This window comes from Crocodylus porosus, unplaced genomic scaffold, assembly GCF_001723895.1.
Source record: "Crocodylus porosus isolate Cpor-Errol unplaced genomic scaffold, CroPor_comp1, whole genome shotgun sequence".
Classification (NCBI taxonomy): Eukaryota; Metazoa; Chordata; order Crocodylia; family Crocodylidae; genus Crocodylus; species Crocodylus porosus.
The window spans coordinates 5,337,542-5,349,681 of NW_017728942.1; the positions used below are offsets into that span (position 1 = coordinate 5,337,542).

The 12,140-nt window shown below is 42.5% G+C and overlaps 1 protein-coding gene across 4 annotated transcripts in view; it reads right to left on the reverse strand.

Moving 5' to 3' along the window:
- LOC109318797 (piezo-type mechanosensitive ion channel component 2-like) overlaps nt 1–3,147 on the reverse strand; it is a 55,118-nt gene extending 51,971 nt beyond the window's left edge. For 3 of the 4 annotated variants that reach the window (XM_019548194.1, XM_019548192.1, XM_019548191.1), the window contains exons 1-4: nt 2,872–3,147; nt 2,378–2,479; nt 1,675–1,717; nt 381–543 (exon numbers count right to left, since the gene is read on the reverse strand). In XM_019548194.1, the coding sequence (XP_019403739.1) occupies nt 381–543; nt 1,675–1,717; nt 2,378–2,479; nt 2,872–2,878 (315 nt within the window). In that variant the 5' untranslated portion in view covers nt 2,879–3,147. The remainder of the gene's footprint in view (nt 1–380; nt 544–1,674; nt 1,718–2,377; nt 2,480–2,871) is intronic. The other variant, XM_019548195.1, reaches the window with a different exon arrangement.
- Nucleotides 3,148–12,140: the final 8,993 nt, after the last annotated feature.

A 12,140-nucleotide genomic window follows, 5' to 3' on the forward strand; every position in this document is an offset into this window, starting at 1 on the left:
GAATGGTTAAGCAAAAGTCAAGCATCAGCCTGAAAATCAAAGTTAAACCATTGCCAAATGGTTCCCAAACTCTTTCATTGCATGTTCTCAGCCACAAAGAGAATGTGTTATGGTCTGGATATTCTGCTGTGGAGAAGTAGGCAACAAAGACCTATGAAAAAATAAACCAAAGAATATTTGACTCTCTAAACACTGCATTTTGCAGTCAGGAAAATTTACAATACAAAGTACAAAAATATGGTCCTCTGAACTCATTAAAACTGGACAGCTAGTCAGAGGGAGAAAGCAAATCCTGCCCTCAGAGCTGATTCTTTTTACGTGCACAGCCAATGCATTTCTCGCAATCCAAATGTTTTCCAGTGGCTTATTGCTTTACATACCTCTTCTTCATTCTGTTCCTCATCTTCAGAACAAAGCTGCATTTTGCAATTCTGAGCATTCCCCAGTTTCGAATAAAGCCGTGTAGCCACGATACTGGAGAAAAACATTCCAATATCAGGTACCAGTAGGCGAAAGATATTTCCAGCATCAACTCTGCTGAGCCTGCAGAGGGGAAAGCATGAGTGAAACAGGAGTCTAGTGCTTAACAATGGCAGCTTTATTTTTACAACTCTTTTAATTATTAAGCTGAAAGTGCTTTTTCCCTCCAACCATCCCAGAAATGCCACAGTGCAGTAATAAAGATGGAATAATCCAGTGCTATTGGTGTTTCTCTTGCAACTTGCTTTGTCTCAATGGTGAATAGTATTATACTTGGATACTGGCCAGAGTTTTAAAATTTCTTCCTCTCCCATCTTCCTCATCCCCCACACACACAAATGGCTTTAAAGTTGTGACTCACTGAATAAGAAGTCCAAAATTCACACCTCTGATCTACTAATAGCATGTAAGTAAAAGTCATAGTTTTTGGTTTACTAGCAGAATGAGCAAACCACTAAGCATATTTCTGTGTTTGCAGCATAAAGGAAAGAACAGTTGATACTCTTTTAAAACCATTTACTGATATAAAATAATATAGCAAGAAGGTCACTGTAAAGAATTGGCTTAGAACATTTTACTTTGTCACTTTACTACATCCAGTCGTCTGTTTCAAGGCCATTAAGTAGGTATTTCTCTTTCAAATTACTTTGAATGATTTAGAATGATATAGGTCTTTCTGGGCAAATTGGTAAGTCTGGCAAAGCAGAGACCTCAGTAAAAAAAAAAACAAAGGGAATATTTTTAATACTAGTGGTAAGAAGTCCCATTTCCAAGTCCTTTCCCTAACTAGGCATCTCCATTATTATGGACAATCCAACTGACAATATCTAAATGTACATATATTTGGCCATGCTTACTAGATCACTCAATACAGTAAATTAGTGTTTGTTTTATTTGTGTTTCTAATGCAATATCACCTAAGGGCCCAATCAGTGCTTCTTTGTGAAAGATGTTGTACAAACATGAAGTAAAAAAAATAGTTCATACCCTGAAGAGTTTGTTCTCTTCTTTTGGATGTGTTCAAGTATCTTTTGGATGGATTACAATTCTTTGAAAGAAAATACCAGGTGCTTGCAATGATAACTCAATGAGACACTTCTTTACAAATATAAATAAGCAAATCTGTGTCCAGTTTATCAATCATTACATTTTCTGCTTCATTGTGAAAGTAGGAGAATCCAGCCAGTGACCTACCTCAGAAGTCCAAAATGACAGAGCAGGACCTCCCATCTGCTGCCTAGCAGAAAGGAACAGAAAGGACCATTTAAAAATAGATTCAAATACCAAAATACATTCTCATCAGTAGACTTGTGTTGTATTCCTGACTTCCTACCTGAATCCTTCTGTAAAGTAAATCTGTAAACAAATGAGTAGTTGTATGGCAAGCCAAACAAAAATAAGAAGGACCTTTTCCCCCTCAATTGAAGCGTACATTGGCTTTAAGAAAACAATATAAAGCCCCAACACAAGAGTCATTAAGATGGATCATTTTATGCTGTAAGAAAATCAAGGGGATCTATTTTTGATTTAAAGAGTTTGAAAAGCTTCCAAAGATTTTTTTGCACAAAGCCTGTGGCTCAAAGGTTTCCAAAGCAATTCTGAGATTTCAGTAGGACTGAAGTATGTGTTTGAATACATTGTAAATTAAGACATCAGCTTCAGTTATGATTTGAGGGACATTTAGATCCCCAATGCCCAATTGTCCTTCCCCCCACCCACCCCCCCGTCCCCCCTCCTCCCCAAGTAGAAAAGTAGTGCAATGATAAACTGGAATAAGCAACCAAAGTCCCTTCCAACTTGCTGGAATCTAACCTCATTTTTAATGTGGCATTTGGCTAGTGAAATTATCAAGCTCTTTACTACTGAGTAAATGTTTACAGCAGAAAATTGAATTTACCATTAGGTAGCAGATAGTAGAAGGCAATCTGAAACGCCACTTGGAGCACAAGGAAAGTGAAACTCGTGTAAGTTATTGCTCTAAGCAGCTGCCTGATGCTTCCTGAAAAATAAAAGAAGATTGGCTTTGCTGTGCTAGTAAACAAAGTATGTAATGTCCTATAAAACATCTAATGAGGTATGTCCCTTGTTTGGAGCTAACAGTCTAAATCTGATGGATGCAATGCAAGGGGGCAAAAAACAGCTCCCTTCCTTTCCCAGCTGCATTGTGGGCAAGATGAAAAGTCCAAGCCTAAGGAATACAGACGGATCCCAGCACCCCCACCACACCTAGTCTGGGGTTGAATGGGACTGATAAACAGGATAACAAAATACCAGTGATATCCAACTATAGTTCTGCTCCTTAAACAGGCACATGCTCCTTAGAAGAATATAGTATACCTCATGCAAATTAATATAATATTGATAGTCTAGAACTGGAGGGAGGTTACCTACCTTTCATTGTACCAGGTGCAGGTTCAGGGAACAGTGGAATGAGCAGTAGGAAGATGAGATAGGGCACAGACAGTCCATTGTGTCTGAATAATATAGCTGTGAAATGATCAAATGTGGCTTTACTTGTGACAAAGAGGAGTAAGAAGGAAGCATATGTCTATTTGCATGTTAATATTGGATCCACAAAGGAGTTCAGCTGTTTTGCTCAACAAGTGTTTCTCATTCCCTCTTCTGAACAGAGCACTGTATTGGTCTTCAGTGTGACAATCATGTGTTCCCTGCTTTGCAAGGGTGTTGTGAGGGCAAATACACCAGAGACTGAGAGTAATCAGGACTCATGGTAGTGGTGATATCTTTTATTAGACCAGCTGGATTTTTGCAAAAAAAAAAAATTTAATTGGAAGCTTTCGGGCATAACCACCCTTCATCAGGCATTGCAGAAAAGATTGTAAAAGTTCTCCTGGGTAGAAAGGAAAGTTCATATTTCATAGGGGAGTTGAAGGTAGTAAAATCTCTTGTTTGGAACACTTCATTTTATATGCAGATTCGGCTCAGAGAAAAGTTGGAATAGTCTGTTTACTTCAAAGTTGTTCGGTAGCAAGCAGGATGTAGTCGTATTCCCTCTGTGAAATATGAAACACCGTAACCAGAAGGAAATATAACTACAGCCTGCTTGTCACCAAACAACTTCGAGTTAAACAGACTATTCCAACTTTCCTTTCTACCCAGGAGAACTTTTACAATCTTTTCTCCAATGCCTGATGAAAGGTGCTTGTGCCCGAAAGCTTGCAATTAAAGAATGTTTTTTGTAAAAATCCAGTTGGTCTAATAAAAGATATCACCTCTACCACAAGTCCTCATTCCTTTTGCCTCTAGACCAATACAACTACAACCTGGATACCAGAGACTGTGAGTGTGAGGCACTTGGTCTGGTACTAGAAGTCAAAGATGTATTATAATAAGCATGAAGTGTTGGAAAGGGATGAAGTGTGCTGTACTGTCCAAACTAATGTCCACTGGACTTATTAAATAAAACAATTTCAAAATGACTGCATTTTGGCAGGTTGTCCCGGTGAGCATTAATGCCTTTATAATCTTTGAAATGAGGTTTTCCTCATCAAAGTTACAGTATTTCCTCTTCGGCTGAACATCTAATCAAATATGCAGACTGGGTGCATGTAAATTTGTGTTATGGCAGCATGCAGGATAGCAGTGTGAGTATGAGGTGCTTTGTATAGTCAGGAAGGTAGTATGGGGTGGTTTGATGCAAGCATCTCCTTACTAGGGATTGCCAAGACTTTTTAACTACAGTATTGATGGAAAATTAATCTGAAATAAATTCAACCATAAGTTAACAAAGGAAGTTTTGTGGGGAGGAGATAAAGGGTCATTTGGGAATAATTCTATTGAGTAATGTAGGGTTAAAAATATTTGCACTTGAACTCAGTAGGACACTTGCAAGCCAGTGCAGAACGGGGCCAGTTATCTTTCATATTGCTGCTGACCAAAATCTCTCCTTCAAGTAAATGTTCAAAAAATAATGGAAAACCACTGGAAGTATTCATGTTGGATTCATTTCACGAGATGAATACTTTCAATTTACAAAAAAAGCACTAAAAACCTGACCTACTTTGCAAATTTACTACAGAAATTTGTCTTTTGTTTCCTAAACACAGCATTTGAGAGCAGAGAGTATTACTAAGAGTATCTTAAGTAAAACATTTGGGTTTTTTTATTTTAATAGTAAGAAATCAATCTACCATAACAAGAAAATATGAATTCAGGACATCAGGTTTGTATCACGCTTGTGAAAATGGCTAGGATAATAGAATAAGGAACTAAAATACTTTGGTCCTGTTTTGTCAGGATAGTTTTACATAGTTAATACCTATCAAAGAGTGGCTGTATGAAAGCAACAAGGTCTCAGCTGAATACATTAAGGTTATAAATAGTATATTGCAGTTTTAACAACATATATTTTATAAGTAGGACTCTCTTTAGGAGGACACACCGAAAAACCTGCCAAGCAAACCTATTACCTGAGCCAGCTTGGATTTTAAGAAATGCCCCTCAAACAGAGACTGTGATACATTGGAAGGCTCTTCTTTATACAGAAGTTCACATTAGTTTTCTCTAAAAGTACTCACCCTAGGAAAGATATTTGGGAATACAAAGAGCATCTTCCAAGGTTTCTGGAGAAAGATATACTTGGCACTATATACACTGAATACCAGGTTCAGGCAAAAGTAATGCATCTCCTGTCTAATTGTGCCACCATCTAATTGTGATTTGTAAACTGGTCTTCCTCACCTATTTGCTGTCTGAAATGCTATGTTCCTCCAATGCACCACAACCATGTTTCTCTCTACTGTCTTTCAGACAAACTATAACCAGATAGAGGTCCCTAAAATAAACCTTTTATAATTTTTTTTTATCTTGATCTGTGACTGAAGATATATGCTCCACTTCATTCCTAATCTAACATCATTGAGCTCTGTGGGATTACACCAGAAATAGGTTTTGCCCATTCTCCATACCTCCCTCATATCATCTTAATAAATTATGCTTGAAGCGTAAAAGAAAATGTCTTACCTGCTATTAAGGGAATTGGTAAAACAAATCTGAAAATCATCGCAGAAGCTAAGTTTTTTCACCAAGATCTTTTCTTCTTGGGGTATTATAAAGATCTGAGTGAGGCATCCACAAACCCTGTGGCACCAGTGGCCTATACTGCTTAAAGAAGAGAGTATTGTTATCCTGAGCCTTTTCTAACTTTGGTCCGTCTGTTCTTCCTCTTAAATGTGAACAGCAAACTGGATTAAAAATACGATCAGTGAGGCAATCGATCGCTGAGTAAGAAGTGGTTACACCGACAAAAAGGCCAAGATATGATACTTGTCCAGTAATCCCCATTTTCTCTGAGACGGGAACTATTGATTTCTTAATCTTTCCCACTTTAATCCAGACTTTTTCTCTTTATTGCTGAGCAAGGATTCTTGAATTCGGCTGTCAGATCGGCACTGAGTTTTCTTTCCAAAGCCCCCTTGCTTGGTTGTTTTCCAGGTTCAAGTAAGTTGTTAGAACAGAACCTTTCTTCCCCTCCAAATTGTGGTTGGGATTTTTTCTATAGACCCCAGAGATGATTGTCTTTTTTTTTGTCTTTGCCAGTAAATTCCTGCTAGCCAAAGTTTAACCCTAAATACAGGCAGTTGCATATGGGACTTTTACATCTTTTACAAAATACATAATAAATCAAGGGGAGAGAGAGAGAGTTCAAAGGCGGCGATCTAAGCTCAAATCCAAGCATCTTAGAAATGAGTACGTGTCTTTTCACATCTCCACCTACGGTTTGTTTAAAACTGGCATCAACTACAAAATTAGTTGCAATATGACACGGTTTTTCCTTTAGGCCTATAAATTTGTAGCTAATCAGAACACAGCAGTTCATAGATGCCTGGTCCAGTGCCCATTAAAATACCAGCACTCCTGCATTTCTGTTCTAACAGCACTACATGATTCTCCACCTGGAGCTGTGCAGATATCCTGGACTTTCTTGTCTTCTGGGGAGAGACGAAGGTGTTGAACTGTGATTTCAAAGAACCACTGAAATAGGTCAACAAAAGTCACCACAAAGCAGATAGCCAAGAGGAGTCATTTCAGGAATGCTGTACAGGGGAGAAACAAAGGAAAGAACTAAAAAGCTTGTCAGAAAGTCGTGGACCAGAATGTGTGTCTCTGCCACTTCTCATGTACATAAGGACCTGGAAAGATTTTTCCCAAGGATGCCCAGGTTTGTGGAAGGCAAATGAGACTGAGATCAACCCAGAGTCTGAGGATGCAGAGAAGACCTCCTTTGAAAGCCAGGATCTCTTCCCTATACAATAACCTGACCCAGACCCTGAGGACACCCACATGGACATCCAGCTGCCAGTCGTTTGGAGAAAACCTCAACGGTAAATTTAACTTTGTGGTGAATAAACACCAGGAGATGCTGTAAATACAGCTGGGATTTATTTTTTTCTGGGCACCCTATGCACGCAACCATTTTGGCAAGACATAAGGACTGTCTTTCTGGCAGCCACACAAACCAAACTTAACATGGCAGCTGCATGATGCACTTCACTGCAAAGCAAATGAAAAATAGTAAGAGCCCATTGTCACTAGCCCCAGCAGGAGCTGCACCCACTCTCAAAGCTGCCTGTCTCATCTTGGATTCAAACAAGGCCTGGTAAACTGAATATGCCTTGTCCCTTTTTTTAATACAGAAAAAGGCACTATTGAAGTTAAGTCCATAGATTCATAGATGCTAGGGTCAGAAGAGACCTCAACAGATCATCAAGTCCAACCCCCTGCCTAGGCAGGAAAGAGTGCTGGAGTCAGACGACCCCAACCAGATGCCTATCCAGCCTTCTCTTAAAGATCCCCAAGGTAGGGGACAGCGCCACCTCCTTTGGAAGCCCATTCCAAATTTTGGCCACCCTTACTGTGAAGTGTTTCCTGATATCTAGCCTAAATCTGCTCTCTCTCAGTTCGTGACCATTGTTCCTTGTTACCCCAAGAGGCGCCCTGGTGAACAGAGTATCTCTGATCCCTTTCTGCACCTCCCTAATGAATTTGTAGGTGGCTACAAGATCAGCTCTCAGCCTTCTCTTGCAGAGGCTGAAGAGGTCCAGGTCCCTCAGTCTTTCCTCAGACCTTGTCCTGTGAGCCTCTAACCATATAAGCGGCCCTCCTCTGGACCCTCTCAAGTCTATCAATGTCCATTCTTGTTTGCTGCTCTGTGTTATGGCTACTGAAGCATTTAACGGGGTACGTTTCCCCTCATGTTGTTATCAATCCATTATACAAAATACAGTTTCTATTATTCTACCATAACACATTACAAGGAATATTTCATAAGATACCATGATCACAAATCCCTAATATTTCATTATTCCTGAACCCACAGAAACCTCAGTGGTTTGGATGTCACACAGAAAGATGTCCGTGCAGAAAGCTCATACTTACACAAAGCACCACGTCCCTCTGTGACAACAGTCCCAACAAGTTATTTACTTACACCCAACAGGTGATCTACACACTTTCCCTGATCCTCTTCTTGCTTTCACCATACTTGTAGAAACCCTTCTAGTCACCGTTCACATCCCGTGCTCGCCGCAACTCTAACTGCACTTTGGCTTTCCTGATTTTACCCCTGCACACCCAGTTAGCGCTCTTATACTCCTGCCTAGTTGTTTGTCCAAGTTTCCACTTCTTATAAGCTTCCTTTCTGTGTTTTGAGTTCCTTGGTAAGCCAAGCTGGTCTTCTGCCATACTTGCTGGTCTTCCTGCACATCAGGATGGTTTGTTCCTGCACTCTCAGTAAGGCTTCTTTAAAATATTGCTAGCTCTCCTGAACTCCTCTCCCCTGCAGACTGGCCTCCCAGGGGATCCTGCCCATGAGTTCCCCGAATCGAAGTCTGCTTCTCTGAAGTCCAGGGTCCTTACTCTGCTGTTTTCCTTCCTTCCTTTCCTCGAGAACCTGAACTCAGTCATCTCGTGGTCACTGCTGCCCATGTTGCCATCCACTACTACATTCCCCACCAATTCTTCCCTGTTTGTGAGCAGCAGGTCTAAAAGAGCATGGCTCCTAGTTGGCTGCTTGAGCATTCGCACGAAGAAGTGTCCCTAGCACTCTCCAAAAACTTTCTGGATCAACTGTGCCCTGCTGTATTGCCCTCCCAGCAGATGTTGGGGTGATTGAAGTCCCCCATGAGAACCAGGTCCTGTAATCAGGAAACTTTTCATACCTGTTTAAAGAAAGCCTCATCTACCACTTCCTCCTGGTCTGGTGGTTTATAGTAGACCCCACCACAACATCACCCTTGTTCCCCTTCTCTCTAACCCTAACCCAGAGATCCTCAACAGGCCTATGTCCAGTTTCATACCAGAGCTCTGACAAATCGTATGGCTTTTCTAAATACTGTGCAACTCCTCCTCCTCTTCTCCCTGCCTGTTCTTCCTGGACAGTTTATACCCATCCATGACAGGGCTCCAGTCATGCGAGCTCCCACCAACTCTCTGTTATTCCAGTCGGGTCATAGTGCCATGACTGTGCAAGGACTTCCTGCTTGTTTCCCAGGCTCCGAGCATTTATATACAGGCACCTGATTGACCAGAAACTTCTGAATCTTTTGGGGTGTTGTCATATCCACATGCTATTCTGGGCTCTAGAAGGCCCTGGCTGCCACTGCTCTTCATCCCACACCCACACTACACTCTTTCTCTGACAGCCGATGTTGTTTCCTGTACTCAGGAATGACATTGCACTGAGTGAAGATCTGAAAAATGCCTCACACCTTGCAAAGCCGAGTATCAGAGAAAATCACTGGGGGTCATCGCAGGGGCACTTTGGTGCCCTGCTCCTATGAAGAGATACAGGTGCCCGTTGCCGGGGCAACCACAGTTTGGTCAGCTGACCAAAAGGGGGCAGGGCCTGACCTATATAAATGTAATCCAGGCTGAGGCCAGGGAGGCAGTTCCCCTCACGCAGCCAAGGAAGAAGGAGCTCTGCTGGAGTAAGCGGAGCAGGGAAGCCTGATGGCCTGAGCAGCTTCTGGTCAAGGATACCGGGTGGAGGAAGCCCTGGTAGGGAGTTGAATGATGGTTAGCCAGATGGCTTGGAATTTACGTTGTAGCCCAGGGGCTTGCGTTATCTGTTTTGTAGTTTTATAAAACCGGAGGACCAGGTGAGGCTATTAGGGGTTGGAGGAGGCCTCAGAGGGGCTCCACAGTGGTGGGGACCCTGGTGCCAGTGAGGGCACCGCATTTAGGGGTGCACTGCCCCAGCCCTGAGGAGGGGCACAGTGCATTGGGGGGGCCAGGCACGGCTATGGCCACCTGAGCCCCAAGCGTGGAGAAAGGCCCTAGTGTGGGCGGAGCCCCAGGGAGGGGCGCACAGGCAAGAAGCCCAGAGAGGACACAACGTTCAGGGGGCACTGACCCCAGCCCTGAGAAGGGGCGCAGAGGACTGGGGGCCAGGTAAGGATGAGGCTGCCTCAGTCCCACAGGAACTGTTGACCCAAGGAGGGAATTTGGGGCCAGGCACGGCTATGGCCACCTGAGCCCCAATTGTGAGAGGTGCCAGTGAGGGGCGCCGGCTGCGTGACAAGCCCGGGGGCACCACTGAGGGCACGGAAAGGAAACCGATCAGACAATGTCCAGTACATCTGCGAGGCTTGGGGCGTGGTACGGGGGGGTTGGAGCCACGCATAGCCCATAAGGCTGGGGTGCACCAAGTTAGTCCATAAAGAACCGGGGGTCAGGATAAACCAGAGCTCCATGTCCAAGGGGACAAAAGGCAGCCTCCATTATAAAAAATACGTAACATCAAAGACGTGGTGGGCGAGAACGAGGGTGCTTTATTGCAAACTTGGCACGGTAGGGTGCGTTAGGAGAGATCACGGCCGCTCCTAGGACCCCACGCCGTGACAGGGGTATATGCCAGAGTGCTGTGTGCACACAAAAGGCAAAACTGTATGGGCACAAAAGTGTGGACTGAAGCAGGAAATCTCTGTGGATACAACTGCTATGGAATATGTTTTCCACAACAGTTAATGTGCGCAAGTTCAGTGCAAAATCAATTGATTATGTAGGCAAACCCTAAAACTCTGTCTGGCTACAATGTGGCTTGGACTTTATCATGATTACAATCCGGCTCTCTTTTTTAGCATTAAAAATATGCTAGAAAGAGAACACTATAGTGAATCATTAGTAATATTTATATAAAAAAGTCATTGTAGCTAAGCTAATGTGCATCTCCTAGATATCTACAAAACTTATAGGGCATGTCCCCATAAGCAGGAATGTGCATGTCCCCAGGGACAACTAGCAGTGGCACATATTTGTGCCACTGCTAGTTGTCCCCAGAGAATGTCCCTGCATGCACACTCCGGTGTGCAGCAAGGTGCTCCAGGTGGGGTAGGGGAGGTTGGGCTGGCCCCATCAGTTTTACCTGGGGTCCTGGAGGCCTCCTGAGGCTGGCACAGTGATGATCTGGGTGTGCAGAGCCTGGCTAACACAAGCTCCAGTTTTGGGCAGCACAAATGCGCTGCACCACTTTCTTCTGGCACAGGTTTTTTTGACACCGGAATCTCCTGGTGTCAAAAAACCACCTGCCGCACTGCAAATTGGACATGGCTGTATATGGGCAATTTTTGGCCTCCATTTTATTTTCTACAAGTGTATTGAAAATAGCAGTACATAAGTAAAATGCCATGATACTGATTTTATATGGTAGGAAATGTCAGTACGTATTTTCCCTTCTTTTCCAGGGTTGTCATATAATCAGTTTACCAGTAGATTATTCTCTAAGTCTTATATTTTGCTACCTGTGCTGTAGAGTGATTGTAATAGTGGCATAAATAGGAGCAAATTAAATTATTCAGATTCTCACATACTGTCATTTCCTTGCTGCACTCAATTCTGTAGAGCAATAGTAATTTACATTGGCTTCGATTCTGAACACCTACATGAGATTCCTCATGTCTACGTGAGGAAATTTGCCAGCCTGGTTATACTAGTAGAATTGTATCTCTGTAGTTACATTGGCATAATTACCCTGGTACAAAACCTTCGCTCATTAAGTTCAATTTCTCCCATGTCATTTATTTGGTTAAGACATTCATTTTTGAGATTATGAAAGCTGAACTAGTTTGATTTTTTTTTTTTTTTACAGCTTTGTCTTGCTGATTTTTTTTCTAGTGAATAGTACAGGACCATGTGTTTGGTAAAGTTGTGCTGTAAACATAACTGAATGTTGTAGCTTTGTGGACTCAAAGCCATTCAAAATAATTAATACTTCCACCTACAAAACCCAATTATGATCCAGTTTGAGGTTGACACTGGATGTGCAGGGCCTATTTATGGGACACTTACATTATTTGTAGGTGAAAAGAAAATTAAACCAGAGCTCCATCTGCAGAGACTATCCAGAAGGCTGTGACATGTTTGTACTAGTCAGTAAATGGCTTAGTTGAAATAATACAGTTACCTGAACCAACCCCAGAGTCACAGTGATTCCCTGAGCTGCGTCTGGTGCTGTGCAGCTGCATGCTGTCCCCTAACCCTGCACTAATAGGCATTCAGGAACTGGTGACTTAATTGCTCAGTCTGGCCAAGGGTATTTTGTCATTGTCTCTATAAAGCATCAGTCCCTTTCAAGAATACCAAAAAGAGGAACAAGTAGTTCTGAAGTGATGTTAGCATGAATGTGTTAACTGGGAGTCTGC